At 44.8% G+C, this 27798-nt stretch overlaps 1 protein-coding gene across 1 annotated transcript; it reads right to left on the bottom strand.

Annotated features, from left to right (window-relative positions):
- Window positions 1-350: 350 nt before the first annotated feature.
- Window positions 351-26984, bottom strand: HAO1 (hydroxyacid oxidase 1). The gene is made up of 8 exons (XM_057423419.1): window positions 26790-26984; window positions 18174-18325; window positions 8673-8928; window positions 5791-5966; window positions 4794-4885; window positions 1401-1559; window positions 1057-1126; window positions 351-683 (listed from the first exon to the last, which is right to left on the bottom strand). The coding sequence occupies exons 1-8, from the start codon at window positions 26936-26938 to the stop codon at window positions 613-615; spliced, it is 1125 nt and encodes a 374-aa protein (XP_057279402.1). The 5' UTR covers window positions 26939-26984; the 3' UTR covers window positions 351-612.
- Between the last annotated feature and the right edge of the window lie 814 nt (window positions 26985-27798).

Below are 27798 nucleotides of genomic sequence, written 5' to 3'. Positions count from 1 at the left end.
ACATTGTCTCGTTGCAGAGGGGTTTTATGTCACTTAAACAGCAGAATTTCCCTAATTTTGCTTTGCTAGTCAGTTCTTTCTAAGCATGTAGGCAGTAGGAGCTTAGAGGACTCTTAGTTGTAAGTAATAGCATATAGTGTTTAGGGAAATGACACTATGTCCACAAGCAAGCAAGATTTAATCTCCACAATCTACAGTGTAGTTTCTCTAACAGTGAGCAAGAACTATCTTTCACATTTTAAATTTCTCCATTTTGATAGTGGTTTGCTGTCAAACAGTTTATAGTTTCACTTTAACATCGGAGTTACTTCCAGGCATGTAAGTTAATACTAGGTTTGATGCAAAACACCTTGAAGTTTCTATATTGGTCTCCTATAAAGGCCCATCTTTAATCACAACTCCCAGTAGAGCAGTTTTCCTTAGCACCCTAAGAGAATACAGAAACACCTGTAACATTTGCTTTAAGTACATTCTTCAGCAAGTCGTCTCCTACAGACCACTTCTTCTCAGTCAGGATTGCAGGATGAAGCCCAAAGAGTGAACACAGTTGCTTTTTGTCTGGTAGCCCACTTTCCGTACAACAGGCAAGACACTAGGCAATAATCTTCAGACCTAAATCTTGGAAGACAATACTTGATGTCTTCGTATCAGCGTCCTGCTGATTTCTTCTACTCTCCGGCACCCTGGAGTGGAAGTTACATATCAGTTGAAAGCCCTGCTTTTCCATCCTACTCTATGCCTTTTCTTTTCCTGCCCTATAGAAATCTACATTCTGTCAGATGAAATCCACCCCTTGGCGACTGAGGATTTTCCACTACTTTTCTATGGATGTATTGCTCTCCTTGTGAAAAAGATCTTTTATTGCTATTAGCTTATCTGCTCAGGTCCCACCTATAAGACAGGGATAACAAGTCTTCTTCCCAATTCTCCATAGACTAACCTGTTCATACTGCAAACATTTCCATCTCCTTTGTGTAAGTTACTATAGCATCTTGCCAAGGGCAAATAAAAGCAATGAGAAAGTGTGATTACTGAGGGGAAACATTGAGGTCTCACCTGTCAGTGCCATTGCCAGGCGAAACTCTTCCTTCAGCATCTGGAGAACCTCTTTTGCTCCTTCTTCACCCTAAGAGATTAGGAGACAATATGTACTATTATGTGTACATATAGCTCACATGTGTAAATACAGACATGCATACTGAGCCAACGAAGTTTCATGCACAACTGTAACTCCTGAGTACTTGTCATAGCAAATTTTAAATCAGATGGTCTGGATACACACTCGGGTACCGTCACACACGCACTCCTATGTGCACACACATATACATTTGTGCATACACTGAGCTTAAACAGGGAGTCTAGATATCTACAAACATAAAATTGAGGTTTTTCTGACTTACTTGATAAACCAAGCCCCAGATGAGAGGTCTTCCAATGAACACAGCTCTGGCACCAAGAGCAAGTGCTTTGAGAACGTCTGTGCCTTTTCTTACACCACCGTCTAGGAACACCTCCACCTTCCCCTCCACAGCCTCAACAATTTCAGGCAAGACATCAATCTGAAAGAGTAAAACAGGAATACAGCTTGTCTGCTTCCGTAGCCCTATTTATTTTGTGAATGAATTCTTACATACAGGATCCAAGCTTTAAAGAAGTTAAATGAGCAGTTGCATGCCTAACTATATGTACAAATAGCACAGCTTTGCATTGAAGAACAGCAGTGACTTAGCAAGTTAGCAGATGTACACAAAGGTCAAATTTATTTGGAGAGTCACATAAATAGAATGAGAATCAGCAGGGTCACATAAAATGGCCATCTGATCCTATGACATGTGTGTGACATAAGCCAGTATCAGATACTTGTGAAGTATATAAGAAACAGCAAGCAGAGAGGCCTTTTCTTTGTATTACCCCCCCCCACCCCAAACATCCAGTGTTCATCAGCTTGGGGATGAAAGTGAATCACTGTCACCTTTAAATAACCATCTTTGCTTTCTTGTTTACATTTATTATTCATTTATACTAAGGATCAGCAAGCATCCAGGAGCCCAGAGGCAGGTATTGTACCCAAAGACATGGAGGAAGAGAAAGATGTGCCCTAAAGAACTTTAGAGTTGGCTTAAAAATTTTAATGAATGTATTATTCCTTTTGAAAATGCATCTTGATAACAGGAATAAATCTAGAGGAGACTTCATCATAAGGGGAAAAAAGCCAGCTTTCCTCTGAATTTTTATCTAGGTGGGAAATGCTTTCTTTTACTGCACTTGTATATTACTTTCACTGAGCTCTTCTAATCCCCTACAGTAGTGATAAAGTTAAGGGTGGAAAGGATTTTTACTGTTCCTAAATTACAAGTGACGAGGGAGTTAAGCAACATGTTCACACCAGGCAAGAGGTCCCAATGAAGAGATGAGCCTCCTGAATTCAAACCTCAAGCATTAGTTACAGGGCAACTGTTCCCATAATGCCTAAATAGTGCCTATCCATGAAAATCAGGAAAGACGCAACACTGGAAGCCAAATGCTAAGGAGACTGGAAACAGTGTGTGGTAGTAAGACAAAAGGCCCACAAATTCACGTCTTTTAAAGACGGATGTAATTCATTTCCTTTCTAATGGATGAAAAATGACCAGGAGATGATGGGGGGGGAAGACTTGAAAGTGCAGTTTGTTTTTAGATTTGGATTAACATTTTCTTGAAGTTTGGCACTTGCTGTGATTTTTTTCCCCTCCCTTTGGTTTTGCTCTCTTTGCCAAACATATTTGGGATCTATTTCCATATACAGAGACCACTTTCTACATCCTGACAAACCGTACCGACATTAAAGTGCTGTAATAGCTAAAGTATGATGCAAACCATAATTAAAACATCGATTTCCTCAATGTGTAACTGGACACTGGAAATATTAACTAGCTTGGGTTCAGCTCACGTTCTGAAAAGCCATGGAATTAAAGCAAATTATTATGGTTTTAAAGCAGAAACATTTAGCATGATCTTTCCAGATATTTCCATTGTGAGAAGTAGTGTCTTTGTACGATGAAATCCAGTGAATACATCAGCTTTAATAGTGCCTTCTCCCCTGCTCTGTGGTGTTGCAAAGGAACATCTCATAACAGATAGTTTGAACAGAATGTTCTACTGATTTTGGCAAAAAAATCATGTTTCTTGAGCTTTCTCATTCCTCAAAATAACATTTTTAACATCCTTATACATCCTCCCTGTTGGATTAGCTCATATATAGGCTTGCCCAAGATTTTCAAATACTCTAATTGAAATTGGGGAATATATGCTCAGAAGGTGATAAGAAGATAAAGAGAACAGAAGATGAAGATAAAATTTCATTTCAGAAGGTTTAGGGACCCACACTCTGAAAATTCAGTTCCCCTTAAGGTATGTGGTGCTGAATAGCTGCAACTCTCCAACAGCACTAAATCATATCTGAAAAAGAAAGATCTCAGTCTTTCTTTTGAAACTGGAGAATTCCTGACATCAGGAAGTCTTTTTTCCTACTGGTCCCTTGGAGTAGTTGGAGACAGCCAGGCAAGAGCATCTCGGAGCATAATGCCTCAACTCAGAGGTCAATGCCTCAACTTCATTAACCATTTAGAAAACCATTTGTGCTGGCTTCCCAATGCAGGGCTTGGGTGCTGAAGAACCAGCCAACACAACCAGATGATCACTGGGTATATGAAAAGACCTCTGAAAGTCAACGGTTGAAGGAAAACAGCTGGGGAAATCCATGCCTGAGGATGGATCCAAGGATACATCCAGTCCTTGACGAGAGAGCAGAGAGAAGTGCGCTGGGCGCTGCAGGGGGAACATGCCAGTGGGACAGTGGAGATGAGCAGATAAGGCTTTGTGCTCTCAGCATTGAAAAAGGGTTTACCTGTCCCCCTCTCCCTTCAGAGAACCATCATGGAAAACAGGAGGTTTTTCATCAAGGGCACATTAGGAATACTGAAACAGTCGCAACCAGGCTTTGATTCTCCTCCCTTTCATTCTCTTTTTAGTTATGCAGCTTTCCCACACCAAACGGAGCAAGATGAGTGATGACTGGAATTTTGAGGGTTTTCCTTCAGCCTGAACACATACTTTTTCATTTTCCTTTACTTCTTTCTGTTTTGCCAGATGAGGACTTCTCAAATCCCTTTCACCTTTGGAAAAGGCACGGGGTAGCATGACAAGGAAAAGGAAAGGGAAAAAATAACGTAATTTAACCACTCTGTACCTTTTCCAAAGGTAAAAATGTTTGAAAAGAGAAAAAGGGAGAGTTTCATTCTGCCTTTAGCTGTTCTTTAACCCTGTAATTTTTCAGAAGCCTCTGAAGAATATTAAAGGGAAAAAACAACCTTCGATGTGCTGCAGATGGCAACAAGGGGTTTTCAGAAAAGGATAAGAAAGGAGAAATGGATGAGGAGACTGGAAAAGAAAATCCTTAAAGTCTTTCCAGTTTCTAAAGCTTTAACTGACAGTAATGCTCTGTCTGAAACTGCTCTAGGTTTCCATGCAGGGTGCTGCAGCCAAGGACAGGGTGCTCAGGTAGCTTGAAGAAACAGGCACACATCAACCCTCCTATGTTTTACTGTCTGATCTGACCAAGGGGAGGCTGTGTCTGACAGAGTATGATATGACATACATAGAGAAGAGGAGGAAGATTACTGTTTGTGGGTTAAGGCAGATATCACATATTTACAGGTTTTTCTTCCAGCTACCATGTGTTCAGAGAAGCAAATAAGAAGCCAAAAGGTAGAGAGAACCAGAGGCTACTGGTGTATATCAGCACCAGTACTTACAGTTGCAGGGACCCCATCAAGTTGGCGTGCCCCATGATTTGACACCAGGATACCATTTACCCCAATCTTTACCGCTTCTTTAGCATCGTCAGCTGGAAAACAAAGAGACACAATATGCCCTTCCATAACTGGGAGCATTGACACCATGATGAGGGAAAGTTTGGCATCACTAGAAAACACATTGCCAGGTAATGCAAAGCCACTTTAGGGCTTCACCCTTCCAAAGCCCCATCTCAACACAGAGAAAAGTTTTATCTCTAAGAAATAAGACCAGAAAAGTAGTTTGAAATGTGGGAGCAGAACATTTGAGCACTTTGGATTAGCAGCCTCTTTAGTTGCAAGCCTTTATTTTCTCCACCACATTCTGGAACTCATCACAAAGAAATTTACTTTGCTGAATGATTTTCTCCAAGGCAGAATTATTGGCATGATTACAACAATAATCCATACTTAATGAAACCACTACACTGTGCTAAGTGCTCTTTTGACAGAATGGAAATCCAGCTTTCCTTGAAGTTGTATACAGAGTTTACAGGCACAACCAACAGAGCAAGTTCCATCTTCCTGGTTGCGTCTGATTTCAGACGTAACTGATGCCATGCCAGCTGACCAACTTACACATTTAGTAAGCTCTGGTCCCTACCTATTGAACATCAAGGTAAAAACACCCTGTAGCACAGCCATACAAACCATCTGGTACTTATTTAAGCAGCTGCTTCTGCAAGTGTCTTTGTTGCTGGGTTCCTAACCATGCATGGAGAAGGTTTTTTTTACTTCTGCTTGTTTTGAGTCTCTTTGGGTACATCTTCCATTTAACACAGCACAGAAATACAAATGTAGATCCCACCATATTTCGTATCAGGGAAGTGGATGCTTTCCACTTAAAAGTAATGCAGTTCTAAGCAATTCTACAGAAACTTGCCCAGCAGCAGCACTTTCCCTTCCCTGTGCAAAGGGGCACCTCGCCTACCCCACAGGAAGCAGCAGAGCTACACACCCCTGAGGATTCCTTTTGCGACGATAGGCAGTGAGGTCAGCCCTCGAAGCCATTTGATGTCCTCCCAGTTGACACTTGCATCGATTGCCTCAGCTACATACACAGCCAATCCACTGTTTTCTCCAAAGTCTTTCCCTGAGGAGAATGCCAGGTCATTGCTGGAGAAGTTCTTCAATCTAAACGACAAAATACATAGAAAAACAGGCTGAGAAAGGTTCACTGTAGCCACGAATCAGTGCCTAATGCCAGCATTCAGTTTAGCTGTGTTAAAGGTTTGCTGTATGGCAGGGCAGGAGCATGTCAGATCACAGTCTTTAGTAAGCCAAAACCTTTGGCTGGCAAAGCCTTTGGTACCATTGGTACAGCTCTCTCCAGCCCGAGGCAACTGTCCTGGTGCTTCCAAAAGAAACGGGATGAAGTCCAAAATCTAAAGGTTCAGCATCAAATCCACAACCAGGAGGAAAAGTCAACGGTGAGAGCACTAATGTGGGCTCAAGGTTCTGTCCTCCCATGCGACTTTTGAGCATGACACTTTGCCACTCCTTTTGCCTCAGTCCCCCGTCATAAAACAGGAACAACAGTGTCTGCCAGGAGAAATGCACCAGAGGTTGTGGGACATTCAGACCCTAAAGCAGTACAGGCTGGATTTAAGAAGATAACATCAATCTTGCTTGCCACAACCCAGGACCCACTGAAAAGTAGAGGTTCAGCTGTACTCACTAGCAAAAATCCCCTTTGCTGTTGTGCAGAAAAGTTGGGTTTGTTTTGGGTTTTGCTTTTTTACCCCCCAAATCCAGGGGTTTCAGCTACTGGAGGAATAAGGGATTGGGTAGGTGGAAAGGAGAAGGAGGGAGGGAAATTTTGTTAAGCTCCATGAATTAGGTGGATCAGAATGAAGCTTTGCAAAGAATTCTGAATTTTCATCTCTGACAGCATCCAGCCAGTTCCTCTCATGTTTTCTTTTTTGCATGTTTCCTTGTAGAATGTAGGAGGGGTGGAAATTAAGTTCATATGAAAACATTAGCTATTATTTGCTTTTTAGTACCAAATCAATCTCACAGGTTCTAGAAACGAATGGTAAGGGACAGCCCCTGCACCAAAGACTTCACAGACTTGCTACACAAAGCAGGAAAAGGAGGGTAAATAAAGTAATTCAGGCAGTGCTTGTATTAGAAAGCTGAAGCAGCTCCAAGTGCTCACAAGCATTAAACCACCATGAGCAACACCAGTAGTACCAAGGACACCCATGTCCCACACAAGGCTGATCACTCTGTTCTTTGGAAACTCTCTTGTTCCACATTGTGCTGTTTTATGCTCATATTCCACATTCTGGGACACGTGCTGGGGTTTGTGCCTGGAAACTGGCTGGTTTCAGTGCTGATTTCATGCCTGCAACAAGCTTTTCTGTTCAGCTCCAGGCCCAGAAGAAAATGAGAAAGGGCTCTCAGCAAGATCCAGCTTTTCAGCTGTTGGTTTGTGGAAGGTGGGGTGCCCAGAGGAAAACAGAACCGTGGATAAGATTATATAAATAACTGTTGTTTTTCTTGGCCTGTGAAATGCAGATCAACACTTGGATGAATGTTGCCTTACATACGTTTCCGAGCACAATGGCACCTTGTTGTTGCTTTGAGAACTTTGTTGAAAACCTGAAGCCAAGAAAAAGTTATCACATAACTGAGCGGAGGAGAGTTCCACCGCCGGCTCGGCAACAAAACACTGCCCAAGCGTCACTCTGAAACCTGAAGGGATTCATTAGAACCTTCAAAGGTTACTCCAACTTTGTGTGATTTAATGTGGTTCACTCAAACAAAACCTTGTTAGGGTTTGGTCAGGTTGGGTCAAAGGGGTTCAGAAATGCTCTATTACTTAAACATTTCTGGGTTGACTCGCATTCAAAATCTCTTTAACCTCACACATTAAAACGGTGCTGCCCCTAAAGGAAGACTTTTTTAGGTGAAATGACAGTATTATCGACAGTGTTTTGTCGATCACAGATCTATAGCAGAATTACTACATGGGGCACACACATACCAGCATGCTACATTTTAACATTAGATGTATGAGGGATATTTTGTTTTATGATGCTTTCCTCATAAGACTATACTTAAACACAGAAATCATAGACAGAGATAAGCTTGCTCTGTCAAATTTCATCATACCATCTATGCTTCAAGTCCCAGCATACTGGTAGATCCAACACCCCAAGGCTCTGGAGGTTTTCTTGCCTGTGAGGTGAAGAATCAGATTGATTGCAGAGTCCCATGGTTACCTTCCATTTAAATATTATGAAAAAGAAGACAGACCTCAGGATGTGGTATTATATTTCTTGCTTTACACGGTATGTATAGTAAGTATATAGTATAGCATGACAGTCTTAGGAGACATAGGAAGAGCATTTCAGATCCATTGATAATATTCAAAACCTGGACTCAAATCAAAGTTAATCTGTTTCAAAATATGTTCAGTTATCCTTTGGGGCTTTTCCCTTCCATTCTTGTGTCCATTCTCAGGCTCTGAATAAGGCAAACACAGCACTCTCAATACATGCTGAGGCCGACTGCGGTCACTACCAAGACTTACTTGCAAGATTCTCACAAGACTTTTAGCTCTATTTTGTAAACCCAAGTCCTGGATATCCCATCCACTCCATACTTTTCCAGCCAGCCTGTGGCTGCTAACACTGTGCCAGCACTTGAGCATAGAGGAGCTGTGGCTGCCCCATCCCTGGCAGTGCTCGAGACCAGGTTGGATGGGGCTTGGAGCAACCTGCTCTAGCGGAAAGTGTCCCTGCCCATGGCAGGGGTTTGGAACTGGATGAGCTTTGAGACCTTTCTAACCTGAACCACATGCCCATCTCCCACATCTCACCAGTGAACATTTACCTGAGGTGGGGAGGGAGCTGGAACTTGTTGCGCATGTCATCGAAGCGCCTGCCAAGGAACGGCGTGTCCACCGTCACGAAGATCCCTTTGTATCCTGCTCGCTCCGCACGCTTCACAAGGGATTTGGTAACCTCCCGGTCCTTGTACACATAGAGCTGCAGCCAGCGAAGGCCGGATGGAGCTGCTTCAGCCACTTCTTCAATGGAAGAGGTGGCCCAGGAGCTCAGCATCATCCCTGTCCCCGTGGCTTGGCAAGCTGGAGGAAGGAATACAAGGTTACATTTGAGATTATTCAAGCTTCTCTAAGCAGGAGTACTTGGCTCATCAGAGCATCTCAGTGTTTGTGATCTCACACTGCCTTCCTCAGTGTTAATGTGCTTCCAGCCTTGCAGGGGTGACTGTTAGTAACTGCACTGATAGCAGTTACTAACAGTGGCGGGCTGCTGTGAGCCTTCTCTGTTTTATTCTCTATGTTTAAAGGCAAATTCCTAGTGACTGCCATCTGCACAGTGGGATGATGCCTACTTCAGTGCTGGAAATAAGAGATATTATAATCAAACTAAGCCTAACCTATATTAATGATTCTTTATCCTAAGGGGAGCCTGTTTGTAAGCCCCGAGTATCTGGCTACTGTTTGTCAGGCATTTTGGCATGTAAGTTTAAGGACCTACATGCACAGTTTTAAATGATCTAAAGAAATAAAAAAATATATGGAATTAAAGCTTCCAGCTTTCTCAGCACTGCCACATTGCTGCTGATTGGTGTTTTGGATCTGTCATTCTCAACATTGCTCTTCAGTGCTCCTCACCACCATCACATACACACCCTCCTGAAGCATTCTGATCACCACATTTTGGCTGCTTTGTCCCACCCCCAAAATGTTCACTAGCATTAAACCTATTTTGAAGTTTCTTGAAGTGCTGTTCTAGTAAATGCCTGTTTTCATCCCTACAGGGAGTTTCAGGGCTTAATAAAACAGGAGGACACAGTCCAACAGACAACCTTATTTAAAGACTTGAGGGTGAAGCTCCACTGTTCTTTGCTTGAACACTTTTGCTCTGTCTCATGGCCTGAAGGAGAGGAACCCACATCCACTGTGGGATCCCATACACAAAGTTAACACTTCTGCTGATAAAAAGGAGAAGTTCTTATCTCACAGGAGTGGGGTAAACACACCCCAAGTGACAGTCTCCATCCAGAATAACCCAAAAGTAAGCAGAGAGATAAGTACGTACAATAGAAAAGTGGTTTCTGAAGTCTCCAATGAAGCCAAAGCAATGGCTGCTCATGCCCAGTGTGTTTTGGCCTCTCCTTTACCTTCGAAAGGCTGTAGAATGGAATCACTCCCAAGACATGGGCAGCCAGCCCCATGGTTAAATGTCACTGAACAATCCCAGAGGGGGTCAAGCAGCCAGAGGCTCTGTGCTGGCCACCTCCCTGGGGGTGATTTCCAGCCCAGGCTGCACCGCAAACCAGCTAACCTCATACAGCCATATCGTTATGAATCTATTACTTATTCTTCTTGGAGTAATCTGTCACTTAATGTAAAATAAAGGAAAACACACTGTAAAACTCAAAAATATCATAGAAAGCCTTATTTTTCTTGGTCTACCGCAGTATGCATATTTGTAATGTAAATGGAGCTCTGTTTCTAAACGTCATCTCCAGCCCATCGAGGAATTAAAAAGTGGTCTTTATGACAACATTTTATTAAATAAGGATTACAAGTCTCTTAGAGTGGAAACTTATGAACAGCTTATTCAAACAAATTGGTTACACCCTCCCAGGGCCACCAGGCAGCTTTCAATCACTGCAAATACAGAAGCAATGACCCAAAACTCTGCATTGCAGCCTTTTCATTCCTTCCCTTAAAATTACTGAAAATAGTTCCCTCTCCCAGATTAAGTCCACAGAAATGAGCTGCTGCTGAAGAACCCATGCTTACTGAATGCCCTTCTCTCTACAGCTGCCTGAAAGGAAGATGGAGCCAGGAGGTGGCTAGTCTCTTCTCCCAAGTAACAAGTAATAGGACAAGCTGCACCAGGGCAGGTTTAGATGGAGCTGAGGAACAATTCCTTCCCCAGAGGGTGCTCAGGCATTGGAACAGGCTGCCCAGGGCAGGGCTGCAGTCACCATCCCTGCAAGTGTTCACACACCATGGAGACGAGGCCTCAGTGCCATGGGCTAGTGGTGGCCTTGGCAGTGCTGGGGAATGGTTGGACTTGATAATCTTAAAGGTCTTTTCCAACCTACTTGATTCCGTGATTGTAAAGTCTTGTTAAAATCAGCTGTGGTGGGTTATTGCAAATCCTGAAGTCATTTGCTAAATCCAGTCCATCAAGTGATGCTAAGAAACAAGGGATCCGCATTCCTGTTGCTCTGTCAAATACAAGTTCATGAATGAGAGGGAGAGTTGCTAACCCAGCAATTGCAAACCCCTTAGATCAGATAAGGGGGAAATGTTATGGTTCAATCTGCCTCTGGGTAGCCATTTATTTCTATTCTTCCTTTTATCCTCAACCTCAATAGCCCTATGGACACAAGCAGCAAAAATCAGAATAGGAACTACACAATAAAATCTACTGGGTGAACAAAAGGTTTAAAACACAGTAGAACACCGTACTCTTTCAACTGCATACGTAGCAATAGAAAAATAATGCTTTCGTCTCATTTAAGATTAGATTTAAGTGGTTTGGTTCAATCAGAGTTCAAGCATCCCAGACTGGGTTATGGCACCGTCACGAAGGCACACTCACAGCATTCCCCTGCCCTGTAGTTATCAATCTGGTCCAGAGCCAGCTCAACACGTGTAGCTTGGATCCATGTGGTCAAATGCAAAGTTCACACACACAGAAGCTTTCCAAGCTTTAGAGATTCCAGGTTTGGTTGATCTGTGCTTCATCTTGATCATTTCAAAGCTTATTTTGACAGTTTTCTAGGTTTTCAAACACTTGATACATCGGCCTGAAGCGTTGCCAGGTTCTATTTTGTCTTCCTACTTCAAACCAGGTTTTGCTAAAAATATCCTCCACTTCTTGCATATTAGGTGCAGTGGAAGAAAACAGAAGCAATTCATTTCCTCCAGCAACCATATTTTACACTTCAAGTTTGGGGTGCTGCAAATACCTCTGTTTATTATTGTAAATCAGTACTACTAGATCCGTATTCCCACAGGATGCTCTTGCAGCAACGTGTGACATTTGCCAGAGTTTAAACATTGGATTTTTGTAAACCAGCCTTTCCTCATGTCATTTCAGATTGCTTTTAGTCCTTTTTTTCCTCCCCCCCCCCCCCTCCCGGTCGGTCTTTTAACCCAAAGCATTGCCCAAAGCATACATTTGCCTTTGCGCACACCTCAGGCTCTCACTGAGGTCAGTGATAGTGCAGAGGCCATGGCAGTAGCCACATACAAGAGGCTGGGGAACTTTTCCATGTCAGGATGATAAAGCTTTGAGTTCTTTGTTCTCTACCTTGTTTCAGGGCCAGATGCAGCTAGAATTGGGGTTCCCAGCAAGGGGAAGCTTCACAGCCTTTGTTCCATGTGTAAAGGAAGTTTCTCAGCCCCACTGGTACCTCCTTCCACTTAGCCCAGGGAAGCCACGAGCAAGGTCATACCTTCTCACCATGGAACAGAGACCTCAATAGGATGGGGCTTTCCTCATTCTTAGAGAACCCAGATGAAGTATTTTACATAGCAACAAATCAAGCAGATCATGGGACAGGACCTGCTTGGGAATCCACAGGAGAACAGAGTGATAATCTTTTTTAGCCCCTTTTTCATCCTGAAACCTCAGTCTAATCTGATAGGACATCACTTCGCTAACTGGTTTAGGAAGGTATAGAGTTTGTCCCTGTGGGCAACCCAGCAGCAACATATTTCATGGGAGACCACTGGAGAAGAGCCCAGGTCTTGCACATTTATCCAGGTTACCTTGTATGGGAAGGGGAACTTCCTATTTTTCTCTAAGTGTGCAAATTCTCATCATTTCCCTTTAAGGGAAATCTCAGAAGCATGCAGCCCAACTGCCCCACTGTGGTCATTCTTCCTGAATCCATCAGTGAATCCACTGGCCCCAGGTTAGGGGTCAGAGGACATTACTTGGAACCAGAGTGATGTCCTTTTGGTACGGTGGTATTTCTCAAGCTAGTAGCTACGTTCTTGGAGCTGCATCTCCTAAGAAACAGACTTGTTTAAAGTACTCAACATTTCTCTCTTGACTAACCACGCTTGGCTGAGAAATCCCCTGCCTGGCCTTTCCTCACTCACCCCTTACAAAACACTGCGTGTGAGTTGTGCCTATGATCCTTGTGTTGACACAACGCATTGTGTCAGCTGTGCGGGAAGGCTGGAGGCAGCAGGAAAGATACACGTGGCCAGGATGGATCTGGCTGGTCTGAGGAGGGCTGTTGGGCCAGACTGCCTGTGTACACTTGCATCAGAAAGTCCCCTGGCCATGATGGTCTCTGGGGGGAGTTAGGGCCAGGTCACTCCAGGCTATTTTGTCCCACGTGAACATTGTCCCCTCAAGGACTCTCAAGTAGCCATACCTTAAAATTAACATTTCTGCGGAACAGCACATGGGTAGCAGTGAAACTCTCCTGTGAGGACAGGCTGAGAGAGCTGGGCTTGTTCAGCCTGGAGAGGAAAAGGCTCCTTAAGGGGACACCTTCCAATACATAAGGTGAACAGCCTTCCAATATGTAAAGGGGCTGACAAGAACTCTGGAGAAGGGCTTACAAGAAATCAGGACAAGGGGGAATGGCTTTAACCTAACAGAGGAGAGACAGAGAATAGACATTAGGAAGAAGTTATTCACTATGAGGGTGCTGAGGTGCTGGCACGGGGTGCCCAGAGAAGCTGTGGCTGCCCCATCCCTGGTAGTGTTCAAGGCCAGATTGGATGGGGCTCGGAGCAACCTGCTCTAGTGGAAGGTATCCCTGCCCATGGCAGAGGGTTGAACTGGGTGAACTTTTAGGTCCCTTCCAACCCAAACCAGTCTGGGATTCTATGAAACATGGGTACAAAGTCCTGCTATTTTCACTGTGGCTGAGCACCAATAGCAGCAGATTGCAAAATCCCTCCTTCGTAGTCTCAGGCATGTGCAATGAGCACAAGGAAACTGCTCATTGCTCAACAGCATCAGAGCAAACAAGAAGCACATTATAAGTCTGTTAAGAGCCAAAAGAACAAAGGTGTTCCTTTCTAGTGGAAATAAAGCTGCCAGTAACTCAACTAAAAAGCTTTTCAGTCAGTGTTCCTGTTCTCCATTTGGCAAAGCAAATGGTGCCGTCACATTGCAGGTGATGGTGAAACCCTTCTTGCATCAGCAGGAACTCAGAAAGTTATCTAGGAGCAACTGCAGAGTGGTAAACATCAAAATGTCACAGCTGAGCAACCCCCAGTCAAAGCTTTCAAAAGCTCAGGCCAAGAAAGCAGTCAGGTTGTTCCACCTGACCTTCAGCAAGTCACAGAAGTCGGGTATTGCAATACTGCTTCTGGGCTAAACCACAAGAACATGAGGTGATGGGTCAGTGAGATAGCAGTGTGTAATGAGCAGCAACTTAATCAGAATAGAAATCTCAGTAAGAAAGGGCTACAAATCTGCTTATCACTGATTAAGGCTTCAGAAAGTTGCTATTTCTTGCTGAGCAGCTGGTACAAGAGAGTCTGCTTTGGTGTTCCTGAAAGCAGGTCCTATTTACAGAAACACTTGCAGGCAGTGCTGCCTGAATAGAAGACTCCAGGGAGACCCTATTGCAGCCTTTCAGTTCTTAAGAGGGGCCTATAAGAAAGATGGGGAGAAACTTTGTATCAGGGCCTGTTCTAGGACAAGGGGTGATGGTTTTAAACGAAAAGAGGGGAGATTCAGGCTGGGTGTGAGGAAAATTTATTACTTACAATGAGGGTGGTAAAACACTGGCACAGGCTGCCCAGAGAGGTGGTGGATGCCCCATCCCTGGGGACATTCAAGGCCAGGCTGGATGTGGTTCTGGACAACCTGATCTAGTTGGAGATATCCCTGTTCATTGCAGGAGGGTTGGACCAGATGAGCTTTGAAGGTCCCTTCCAACCCAAACTGTTCTGTGATTCTATGATTCTGAGACAACACAGGGATCACACAGAATGAAGTTGGGATGACAAATGAATAACGAATCTTTTGATGGACAAGCAAGAAAAAACTAAGTTAATGTAGAATCAGAAGAGCCCTGTTGCAAAGTGTTTAGGGAGCAGCCCTTTGCTCTTTAATGGTGGCTCAGATTATTCATCAAATTTGGCGAATATTTTTAGTTAAGGAGGTCGAAATTAGAGTGGGAAGGACAACAAAAATTCACCTAAGTCAAAATGTCATGTGTGGATATTTTCAACATGGAAATGTTTTCTGCTGAGCTAACATTTTTGCCTCAAAACAGAGCTATGGTGAAAAGCATTAATAGGAAAATGAAATAAACCTTTGTGTTTGGGATCATATTAAACATTTCAGTGAATCCAAAACAATTTTCCTCCCAATTTTTCAGTTTCTACTGAACAGAAAATCCATTCTTTGGGAAATTGCAATATAAAGTGATGAATTATAACTAAAATGCTTGGGAATGTCCTTGAAGACAGAGCTGGGAAAAGTGGGACAACCGCCAAGGGCCATGAAATCGTGTCAAGGACAAGAGAGCTTCCTCCATGGGGTCTCCTGTTCCACTTGTATACATCAAAGGGAACTGAGGAGCAACCTCATTACAGCCTATATGGACAATAGCTTTTCTTTTTGCTGTTTTATATGTAGCAAACAGAAGTATAACTAAATCCAACATCTGGATTTGAAGCTGTGCATGTTCTGACCAGGGCTACAGCTTATTCTGCTCAGAGTGGAGTTAGATAACCTTTGGAATGAGTTGTGCTGTGTTAGATGGCTTGTCACCAGCAGCTTTTAAACTTACAATTGAACAGTTTTACCCCAAAAAAGGTCCTTTACTAATGAAACAGAATTGTCAATGAAGGTGTGTTTAAGGGGAGCTGCCACACTTTGCCCTGTTTTGGTAAGATGCACATCCCTCTCTACCAGCTTGGTCACTGCGGGAGAGCATCCCTTGAGGAGGAGCAGCTCCCCCCAGCTGGAGTGAGCTGCCAAAACTCCTTGCCCCAAAGTGGGGACTGGGACTTTTACCTAATGAGACTCCATGAGATGCTCTTGTCCCTAGAGAGAACATTTGTGCTGCCACATGTGGGCAAAGCTGCTGGAAGAGCAGAGAGTTTAAAGCAAAACTCTGTTACTGAAGGGAATTCCTTGGCAGGACCAGGAGTGAGTCTCACAATACAAAGAGGAAGAGGGTTGGGACTGGATGAGCTTTACAGGCCCTTCCAACCCAAACCATTCTATGATTCTATGAAACGTGGATCCTTTTCCAGGATTATCATAACAGCAGAGGCACCACCATATGTCGCTTCCTACACACCTGAGCTAAGAGCCAAGCTTATGAAGTACACTGGGTTTTGCAAAAGCCACAAGGCTATGGATCAGACTTTCAGCTTGTGTAAATCACAAAGCAACCAACAAACTGCTCGCTTATATTTCAGCAGTATCACAGTTTAAGACAAGTTGGATGTTTCAAACCCCCTGATCCCAAATGTCCCAAGTTTAAGGGAACCTTTCAGCCAAAGGTGTAATTTATGGCTAATCCCTGTCATCTTAGAAGGTCAAACCAAACGCTTGGCACTGAACACCCCACTCCACCTCTAACAGAGCACAAAACTGAAGCATGTTTTTGCTACAAGAAGCACTGCTGCAATGCAGAAGCTGTGACTTGAATTACTGTCAACTCTGAAAGCAACGAAAAGTTTACCAGCTCCAATAGACAATTTATTCGATGCTTCATTCAAACCATTGCCGGTTCACCAAGCTCTCCCAGCTGGAAACCCCAAACACATTAAATGAAATAATCCTACCTTAAAATATGAAAATATAAATGCACAAAAGCCAGGAAGTTCCAAACTTATCTACCACATAACTCAGCCCTGTAGTCAGCCTCGTCGTACCACTTGACTTCATATGTCATAGTGAATTTATGCCTTAAAACGTGGCTGGGCTGTGCCATTGGTAAGAAGTTTTGCTAAGGAACATCCTGGAATTTGTGCGTTTCAAATCTGGCTCTTAACATTGCATGAAGACGTTCGTACTGAACAGTAGAATGCTTCAGAGTTCCCTCCCAGCATAACCTGGGCCAGAAATCACGCACAAGAACAGCCAAAGCGCCACCAGATGCCACTTCACAAACCAATTCAAGGTATTCGAGCTCCATCGTGTGGAACACGGCGGCACATACAACAGGGAAAATATCTTGGGCTTCCTAATGAACCTCTTGGGAAGAGGGAAAAAACGTGTCCAAACATACTATGAGAAGGGAGAATTGTGCTTTTACAGAGATTGCTGCTGGAGTTGTGCTGCCCATCACGGTGCACACCGCAGCGATGGGGCTTTTGAATGGCTGTTGGGACCAGCTCCCACTGCAGGGCAGGTAATGAGACTTGCTTCACACCATCATTTGCTGCATTGCTCGTGGAAACGCTGTCAGAGGAACAGCTCAGCCACGCACAGGATTTATTAACTGCTTTTAATATTGCTCATTTAGGCTTTACACCCCTTCTCATTCAGCGCTAGAGCACTGACATGCACAGCACCGTGCTGTTCCCATGCAACAGGCATACCCTGTGGCCTCTTCCTTATGCTTCGTGTCATTCTGCAGCTGGTTAAAGGAGCAGGAAGCAGTTTCACATCTGAATTGTGGTTATCGGCCCATTTCTTGCAGCCTTTTAGGCAACACCTTTCTGCAGCATCTAGCCCTCAGAGGCCCTTATCTCACTGGTTCTCCGGGATGCTCTCAAAGAGCTCTTTTCAAAACAAGGACTTAGATTAAAACAAGGCTCAGATTAGACATTAGGCAGAAGTTCTTCACTATGAGAGTGGTGAGGCACTGGCCCAGAGAAGCTGTGGCTGCTCCATCCCTGGCAGTGCTCAAGGCCAGGTTGGACGGGGCTTGGAGCAACCTGCTCTAGTGGAAGGTGTCCCTGCCCATGGCAAGCGTTGGAACTGGATGAACTTTAAGGTCCCTTCCAACACAAACCATTCTGGGATTCTATGAAGTGTATTTCCCAGATAAGCAATTTCTAGAAGCAGTGCTGCAACAGGAAGGATGTTGCTGTGACAATATATAGAGTTATATTCATAGAATGTAGAGAAAGATGGGTAGATAGATGCAGCTTTCAATTTTCTATGTTACAAATGATTCCCTTCTTACACACTGCATTTCTCCTCTCTGTTCCATAATGAAAGAGAGCCTCCACACAAAACAGTCAATGGAAAGAAACAACCAAAAATCAACAGATTACTCTGAGCAGCAGCTCAAACCCATCCTGGCCACAGCATCAAGAAAACCAACCAGGCTTCACAGCCAGCAGCCTAGCATCACTCTGCTCATCTCTGCCTTGGTGCAGGGGGCTTTGCCTTTGCTCACCTTTAGCAGTTGCTGTCTCTCCATCAGCATGAGCCATGCGCTGCATAGCGGTGGCTCCGACACAGACCGGCATGCTGATCCTCTGCCCCAGCACCGAGGTGGACAGGTCCATCACCGACACGTCCCTGAGCACACGGGGGTACAGCTTCCACCTGACACAATAGAGGAGGATAAAAAGCATCATTGGGGTTATGTACAGTTCCTAATGGGCTAGAGCAGATGTTTCCTGCTGTCAGGAGGAAGATGGTGAAAGCTGTGATAGTGCTAGAGCAGAACTTCATTGAGTGACCCAGAGCTGCAGCAGGACCCACAGAATACACAAAGCAGGAGGGATGAAAGCCCATGGAGGTTGAAAGCCATGAAGAGCCTTTGAACACTATTGGCTGGTATCATTTGAAAGACAAGACAGGAGCTGCAAAATATTCAGGTTCATGGTAAGTCTCAGCCTCCTCAAAAGCCTCGGAGCAGATCTGTATGGCAGAGGGTGTGCAGAAACAGAAGTCACCAGCCTCCCTCAATTATTCCTTCTATGGACTAGGGAGCCAAAAGACACAGGATTTAGGTATAAAACCAGCCTGGCCAGCACACTTAGCCCTCCCTGTCCCCGTGCTATGAGTCTCAGTAGTGAGACTACTCAGAAACAAGCTGCCACATGGGACACTGGTGGCCAGGGTGGCTGCCCTGACTTCCCCCAGCTCAGGGGGTGTGGAAATCCACGGCACCACATCTCTGCTGGCACAGACACCGAGCTGCTTTGCTTGGAGAGGTCCTGTCCCCAGCAGTCCCCAGCCACTATGCACATAATCCCTGGGACGTGCCGCAGGGACTCCAGACTTCCAGGAAAAGACCAAATGTGGGCACTGTAATTTGGTGCAGGAATAGACCAAGCAGCACAACTGCTTTCCCAACAGGGCAAATTACAATCTAGCCCTTGAATGATGTGGCCCAGCATTGGCTCAACCCTTCCCAACCATGCTTTGCCTTCAGCGTGTCCCACCAGAAACCACATGAGCCCAGAGCTGGGCTTGATTCTCCCCTGGGGTCTTCAACCTGGGTACAAACAGAAGCTGACACCAAAACAAACCCACACTTAAATACAATTTATTGCAGTCCGGATGGACATTGCGTGCTTGCATACACAGAAATTTATCCCTTCTTTGACCCCACACAATATCACTACAAGAGGATCGAAATCTCTCTTATGGGCTCAATTAGATGATATTGCAATATCCAACCCTTTATTAATAGGGTTGCCTTGGGGATCCCTGTAAAACCGCATCTTCTTCTCCCCATCCAGGTGATGCTGTACATCCAAGCCACTGTTGCTACAAGCCACAAGAGGGTGTGCAATAGCAGGGGCTGCCTCTGCACAGGGGTGTGCACTGCACCAGGCCAAACACCGTACAAGCAGTAGCAGGGTGCACATCCATCTCTCACAAAGGAATCCCTCCCTTTGGAAGGAATCTGATGGCCATTGAATCTTCATTACAGAAAGCAACCAAAAACTTAAGCTCCAGTACTGCTGAACCTCTACCTGCTCAGCACTAGACTGACATTACTATTAGGATAGATACAGCAACCAGAGGCACCGTTACCCTCAGACTGCTCCGAAAGCGAGCGGTGGTCAGCTCGAGCTCACATAGCAAACTGATAAGCTGGAAAGGAGAAGAAGACAAGACAGAATCTCTTCATTTCATAGAAAGATCAAGAGATGTTCCCACAAGAAGCCTGGGGCAGAGCCAGGACGAGACCCAAGAGCACAGGGCCATGCCAGCTCTCCAGGAAGCACTCCCCAGGGAAGAGGCAGATAGTTATGATGCTTGGAAGGAGATGTGTGTCTGTGGGAGTCAGCTGTATCATTCAATGCCAAGACACACACTGCAAGTATGCCTCCTCAGGCTTGTTTTCATGCTATTGTATGGGCTTGTTGTTTCTCAGGGGAGGGTGGGACTAAGAAAATATGACTTTTTCCTCCCCCCTTTCTTCCTAGTTCTCATTCCAAAGGCTTTCTCTCAGCTCCAAGGCATCTTTTAGCTGGGAAAGGCAACACAAGGAACAAAAATCCTCCCAATAGAGTGTGCAAGAAAAATGATGCTGTTTCAAGCAGCATCCTTCCCACTCACCATTATGTGCCATCAAATTACTCCATCTAGGAGCTTTTTGGGGTCCTCAGGCACATGAGCCTCAAATTCTTAATGTAAATGTCTCTTCCAATGTCTTCTGTGGCTTCTCTTCTCCTTGCACCTTATCAGGTTGCATCCTCTTGACCAACATCAAGCGATACTTGTAACTGAGTATTTAGTAGGTCTCACGAAAATACCACCTCAGTATTATACTCCTGAATGAAAACCTGACCTTGCTTTGGGAACAGGGGTGTCTGCAGCTGTGAGTTTAATGGACATGTGAGGCATTTTCTGGACACTCCCTAGGGAAAGGCCCTTAACAGCCACAAGCAAACCCTGAGGGCTGTATTCCCAGTAACCAGAGCACCGTTCGTTCTGCTGCCAAACACAACTGAGCCTGTGAGTGAAAATGTTCCCTGGGTATCCCGTAACAAACCTGCATTTTTGTAGTCATCCTCATCTCATCACCCCCTTTTTTATCCAGCCTGGTTCACACTCATGTGCTGCAATCAGCAATCTCAAGTGGATGCACCTTTCTTCCCAGGTGGAAGCAGGGCGATGCCACAGCATGGGGAAGGCAGTGAGCACCCCTGATTTAGGCAACTTCAGCTAAATGCTGTTTTAGAAGCAGGATGAAAGGGAATGGGAGGGATTAGTGTCTTGGGGTGGTTTTTTCCCCCCTCCATGCTCAAAGAAATCAGATTGACTTCTGACTGAGGTTATCTACAGTTGGGTGAGAGGGAAGCACTCACTGCTTGCCCAAATGCCTTTCAGCTCTGAAAAATGACATTTTTAAACCACACCCCTTTTCCAAGCAGCTCTTCTTGTTTCTTTCTGAGCCCCTACCAAGCCATCCCTTCGTGCTGCATCACGAGCAGTGTGCCTGGGAGAGGATGCAGTCTCCATCCCAACTCCAACCCACTTTGCTGCCTTCCCGTGGGGCAAGGGGCAGATGCCACGGTAACCAACACCTCCTTTTGCCTGAGGAAGATCGATTTTCTCTCCCTGAAAACTCTCTTGCCATCCACACAGCGACTCTTTTTGTCCAAGGTGAAAGACATTGCGGCAATCTAACTTATTATCACAAGCATTCCTTTCCTTTTCTTCCCCCCTACAACTTCATGTGCATGTTTGACCCCAATCGCATTCTCAGCCTTCCTTTTTTAGCCAATATTTCAATTATTTATGTGCCCAGTCATTGGAACACCCTTAACACCGAGCTAGAACATGATGTGTTTGCAGAGGACACGCACCGGTGCTGTCACTGAAGACCATGACAACAAAACATATCTGCTCCAAAGGCCACCGGGGAGGCAGTACATGTCAAGGTGGATTAGCAGGAACATGTTCCTACACACACAGACATCCACCTGCATTAACATGCTGAGGGGAGATTTCAGATTGATTCCTTCAGTGCCATCAAGCTAAAGGCATCCTGACCTTGTCATTAAATCTATTCTCCATTCAAGCCCCTCGCTTCCTTGACAACTTGAGAGTGAAAGTAACTGCCAGACAGCACGGGGCTGGAAGGACACGTAGTGGTTTGGGATGCAGAGCAAATGGAAGGTGAATGCAGTCAGATGCCATAGAGAGTAATGTGTGCTCCGACATCCCAGATCATCTTTTCTTGTCTTAGTGCCTCACTTATGCCAGCACCATCTCCAATATGAGTAAAAGATGATTTTCTGGCCTTAGCAGGAGCACACCAATGTTAATATGTGAGCTCCAGCTCTTCCCTCAGTCCCAGAAGAACTGGAAGCTGGGGGAGAATTACTGTACCTGGTGTTAACCTCATCTTAAACACTGGCCTTTTGGAGCCATTTCATACTCTGGAGTCTGATTACAGGTTCAAAGTGCTTTGAGCTCCTGTGCTGACAAATGCCAGGATATTCAGTTAATAGAATCACAGAATGGTTTGGGTTGGAAAGGAGCTTAAGATCATCCAGTTACAACCCCCCTGCCATGGGCAGGGACATCTCTAATGAAAACAAATTGCATTGCTCCAAAAATTGCACTGGCAAGAAATATTACAGCATCCATCAACACAACCATTCATTTGCTAGATTAGTTCCTAATAATAATCTATTTCTCTATGAATACAACCATTCAGTTGCCAAAAATATAAAGAGCTCATATACAAACCCAACACTGATTTGCCCCCCAAATACAATCCATCCCAGCAGTCTTGTTCACTCAAATCATCTTGGGTGAACACAGCCCATACCAAAAAGGTACGGGCTAACAATTCATGCTCCTGATCACTTGGTGCTTTCTTTCCTATGTAAACACAAACATTTACACATATATCTGCAAATACTTAAATAAACTGTAAATGCTTTTAATCAGTCTGCAGCTTGGCTTCTGGCAGTGGAAATCAATGGGAAATGAAGCTGAACTTATTTGTTTCTGTGACAGAGTCATCTGACTTTGTGATCTCTGTGGCTTGGGGTGTAAAGTCCATCTTACTTTCTATTTACCCACAGGCCGTGCTCAGGAACAGGGAGGAAAACCAGTAACGTGCAGAGGGACTATGTGAGAGTCAGAGCGAGCAGCAGTCCTGCATCCCTCACAGTCAGGCCGTGCTTCTCCCAACAGCATCAAAGAACAAAAGATTGCAGAAGTTGCTTTTGTCAAGCAGGTCTCTGTAATATATATATTATATATACATTATATATATTACATATTTTATATATATTATATATACATTATATATAATATATATATATTATATGTATATTTTTTGGTTATAAACCAAAACACCATAAAGGCTTCATACCAGGGCTCCACCTTTTCTAGGTGTGCTGCCAGGAAGCCATTGCAACCACGCTCTAATGAACCGTTACTGGCTGCATCCAATGCTCAGAAACCAGGAAGCCACCATGCCATGTTGTGCCTCAGCAGGGACAAGTGGGAACCACTGTAGCTATTGACATACAGTCCATGGAGTCCAGTGCCCAACGTGCCTCCTAAGAGGTTCACAAGCTCAGTACAGGGGGTCACCTTTGCAGAGGAAGGTCCATCCGGCTGCAGGCAGCAAGTGCACACAAGGGCTTCATGGAAATACTTCAGATGGGTACAGGAAGGTACTAGAAACATTGAGAATCATTTAACTTACATTTCTGAGTGCTACATAAGGGCTGTTTGTAAACTCTGACCACTTTTACTATCATTTCCCTCTGGCTATAGACAGATAAAAGAGCCCATCTATCCATGAAGCCCTGCATCCTTTCCACTTCTTATCAGCAAAGCTGGCAAGCCCCAGCAGATGACTCCAGCTGTGATGCCCATCATCAAGGGGAGAGCTGTGCTGGCCCTGCAGAAGGAAGGGGACCATGTGTTTTACCAGGGGAGCTGGGCTTCAGGCTCCCACTGATCTGCTGGGTGACCATCAGCACATCACCATGCTTTCCCGTGCTTTGGTGGGCACTGAGAGTGAGATGTCGATGCAGAGCAATGGAAAGGTAACAAGCAAAGCTTTGACTTCAGCATTTCTACCCCATAACCTCTCTCTTTAGCTGTCAGCAAGTTCAGTTCTTTGATGATTTAATAGAGTAAACCCGTTGTCAAGTCTTTCAGATTTTATTAACTGCCTTTTGGAAGATGTTTAAATGGCACAAAGCTCCTGAGGAAATGAGATCTCGTTTTCTTTATGACAAATACACAAAAGGAGGGGGAGCAAAGACAGGAACACAGCTCCCACCCCCTTCCTACCTTCACTGCTGTGGAGCAGGAACCCAGCATCAAGGGCCTTTCAGTCACACCAGGACCTGGCAAATTTAGAGTGTCTCAGCCTGTTCAAGGAACTGCTGATTGATATCTACTTCATCTCCAGGCTGCCTGCAAGCTCCGCAGTTCTGAATGCCTAAAACTGGAGGCTCCTATTGAAAACAGGGTAGAAGATGCCAGATGAGGTAAGCCTGAACCCCACAGGTGACCAGTCTGATGCAAGGCAGTCTCATGAGTATCATGAGAGTATGATGAGTCAGTATCATGAGAGGAACTTGCCCCTGTGGTGGGAAACAGCTTCAAAGCAGAGCTGCTCTTATCCCACCATGAACATCTAGCTCTGCTAATACCAACATAGCAAGTGGATGTACCCAGCTTGTTGAGAGCCTGTCTCTGGGCAGTTTAGATCCAACTTAATCAGGATTAGCTCTAGCAGTTAGTAGTAAAAAGTTCACTACTTGTAATTTATTGCTTCAGAGCACTTCCTTTGAGCATCCTTTCCTTAACATCTCATTTTGGTTTTATGAGGACAAGTAACATCATAGCAGCATCTGGAAGCATTAAAAACTAAACTAAAAAAATAAGATTAGATAAGCACTACTACATCCCTTCCTGCTCCTACTCACTCCTCAAAGCCAGAGCAGTCTCTTGGCTTGTGTTTTTGAGCAGCTTGAGGGATTCCCAGTCCATGATGGCAGCTGCTGCACTGAGCTATGAGGTCTCTAATGAGCGGTCACAGTGGAGATTAGTTTTCTTCTTTGCCTGACGTTACAAACCTTTTCTATACGTGTCCTTAAAATTAAGATTCCAAGCTGGTTTCTGGAATCTGACCTTTGAAATCCACCTGAATGAATTACCACCAAGTTTCTACAGCCCTAAAGTTGTGAGGCATTTCCAGCTGAATTGCTCACAGCCTGTGGAAAGGCAACCAGCAGTGAACAGGATTGCTGCTCTGCAGCAGAAAAGCAAAGTGGGGATGGAGAAAGACCAAAGATAAATCAGAAACCTCCTGTTTTGGTTTATTAGGCTCAGAGGGATTAAAGACAAAGCTTTCAGGGATTAGCAAAGCAAACGCAGGGGGTTAAATGTCGGCACCAACACAGCAACTGAAGGAAAGAGAAGTCAACATGGGTTGAAGTAGCTCAACTGGGCTCAGCTGGGCTGAGGCCACCAGACGCCAGCCACCTTCTTCCCTCTGCAGTGCTCAGGCTGATGCTCTGGGGGCTGAGCAGTAGGGGGGATGAAGAGGATGGGGAACCAATGTGAGCTTTGACCGTCTTCTACTGAATCTGACGGCAAATGCTGACTGAATTTGTGTTGACCTTGTGCTTGAGACAAAGGCTGACCCGAGCCCAGGTTTTTACAACAGTTCAGGGGCTCAGTCTAAGTGAAAACTGGTTTGTCATAATTCCCATCATTTACAGCATTTCCTGGTGAAGCTGGACTCCCCCCCTCAGCACAGTCTGGCCACCCAGGACTGAGCCCTGCCTTTCACGGCTCGCTCCAGAGCTGGGATATGCAGCTCCTATCTGCTAGGGGATGCAGCTCTGATCCCACAGTGCTGCACAAGCACTTACAAGGGAAGATTGTGTACTAATCCCAGCAATCCCAGGCACAGCTACAGGTTGGGCAGAGAAGAGATTCAGAGCAGCCCTGCAGAGAAGGACTTGGGGGTGTTGGTTGATGAGAAAATGAACATGAGCCGGCTTCAGTGTGCGCTTGCAGCCCAGAAAGCAACCGTATCCTGGGCTGCATCAAAAGGAGCGTGACCAGCAGGTCGAAGGAGGTGATCCTACCCCTTTGCTCTGCTCTCAAGAGACCTCACCTGGAGTATTGTGTGCAGTTCTGGTGTCCTCAACATAAAAAGGACATGGAACTGTTGGAACAAGTCCAGAGAAGGGCCACGAGGATGATCAGGGGACTGGAGCACCTCCTGTATGAAGACAGGCTGAGGAAGTTGGGGCTGTTCAGCCTGGAGAAGAGAAGGCTGCGTGGAGACCTCATAGCAGCCTTCCAGTATCTGAAGGGGGGCTACAGGAATGCTGGGGAGGGACTCTTCATTAGGGACTGTAGTGACAGGACAAGGGGTAACGGGTTAAAACTTAAACAGGGGCAGTTTAGCTTGCATATAAGGAGGAAATTCTTTCCTGTGAGGGTGGTGAGGCACTGGAATGGGTTGCCCAGGCAGGCTGTGAATGCTCCATCCCTGGCAGTGTTCAAGACCAGGTTGGACAGAGCCTTGGGTGACATGGTTTAGTGTGAGGTGTCCCTGCCCATGGCAGGGGGTTGGAACTTGATGATCTTAAGATCCTTTCCAACCCTAAGTATTCTATGATTCTGTAATCCAGGTTGGGAAGAAAGAGGAAAAGGCAAAACTGACTCCAGACCTGAAAGGTACAACCCCACCATAAGAATCCCTTCTTTGCATTATAGCCCCCAATGTAGAAATCACAGCTTCATCAGCTGATTAAATATTGGATCCAAAGAGAATTGATGTTAACAAGTGAAACAAAACACAGCTAAAGCTAAAAAGATGCTAATGGTTTTTAGGGACTGCTTTTGGACAGAAAATATTAGGTGAAGGACTGGAAGAGGAGACGATTGTTCACCAAATGAATTCTGTAAGTGTATTTTTTTGCTCAAAAAGAAAGAAGTTGCAGAAAAATTGAGTTTTGTTCACACAGAAATCTCATATTGCATCACATCTACTGAGAAAGCAGAATTTACACCCCCTGCATCCCACCCCAGCCTCAAATCCTCCTCCTACCTTGAAAATGCTGCTACATTATCTGCTAGTGTTTCTTGGTCATCTGCTCCAGAGCGGTAATAATCATACACTGATTTGGGGAGGAATTTTGCAGCATACTCCTCAAAGTCAGCAATGCAAACCAGCTTTCCAGACATGCCTGCAGACATCCCAGGGTTAGTTCAGTCCTACTTCCCTCTCTTTTCAACTGTGTATTTTTGTCTGTAAATCATTAATAAAGGGACCTCATCAGGATTCAACTTACCCCCAAAAATGCATCAACTTCTTGTGTCATACTGGACTTCAGCACCGCGTTTTAGTTCATGTGGTCAAGGGCAACCTAGAACAGAATGGAATAAAACATGGCAAAAAGGAGATTAACCAGCAAGGAAATAAATATATAGGTGCAGCATGCAGGGCTTAAACCTGCAGTAACAGGAATGAACAGTCTCTCATGTATGCCTTCATCATTTGAAATATACAGGAGACAAACAAGATGCTGTTTATGCCCCAAAAGCAAAATCTTGATTTGGATGGTTTCTACAGGTAGATCCCAACCTGGACATTTAGGATAACACCTAACACAAACAAGATTCCAGTTATTCCCATTAAAATCCTGGATACTGAGTGAAATGACAGGATCAGGGTGCTGAAGCATCTAACACATCCTCAAGCAAATGGCTCCGGATTTTAAGGTGATTCCACCTCCACAACGCACAGCGCTCTAGCTGTTCTTCAAATGTTATGAAATCAGATGCACTCACCAGCTGGAAATAAAACTATCTTATTGAAGAGATGCCACTCAAAGTGTAACAGACTCGATTAAGATTTCTTGATCGAATCTTGACTTAAAATCTAACAAATATACATCCTTTGCAACAAGTATATGGTATTTGTTTGTCAGGGAACACTTAAGAGCCTTGGGTGACATGGTTTAGTGTGAGGTGTCCCTGCCCATGGCAGGGGGGTTAGAACTGGATGATCTTAAGGTCCTTTCCAACCCAAACCATTCTATGATTCTGTGTGTACA

Source organism: Pezoporus wallicus, unplaced genomic scaffold (assembly GCF_028554395.1).
Source record: "Pezoporus wallicus isolate ANWC-B61680 ecotype Strahan unplaced genomic scaffold, APGP_CSIRO_Pwel_v1 contig_4191, whole genome shotgun sequence".
Lineage (NCBI taxonomy): Eukaryota > Metazoa > Chordata > Aves > Psittaciformes > Psittacidae > Pezoporus > Pezoporus wallicus.
The sequence above is the reverse complement of the archived record's forward strand: the minus strand, read 5'-3'. Positions and strand labels throughout refer to the sequence as shown.

Coding starts and splice junctions, on each gene's coding strand:
- HAO1 (XM_057423419.1), bottom strand. CDS start 26,938: ATGTCTGCAGGCATGTCTGGAAAGCTGGTTTGCATTGCTGACTTTGAG. Junction 1,560..4,793: donor TTGATGGGGTCCCTGCAACT/GTAAGTACTGGT, acceptor TTACTCTTTCAG/ATTGATGTCTTGCCTGAAAT. Junction 684..1,056: donor CCTGGCAATGGCACTGACAG/GTGAGACCTCAA, acceptor CTTCCACTCCAG/GGTGCCGGAGAGTAGAAGAA.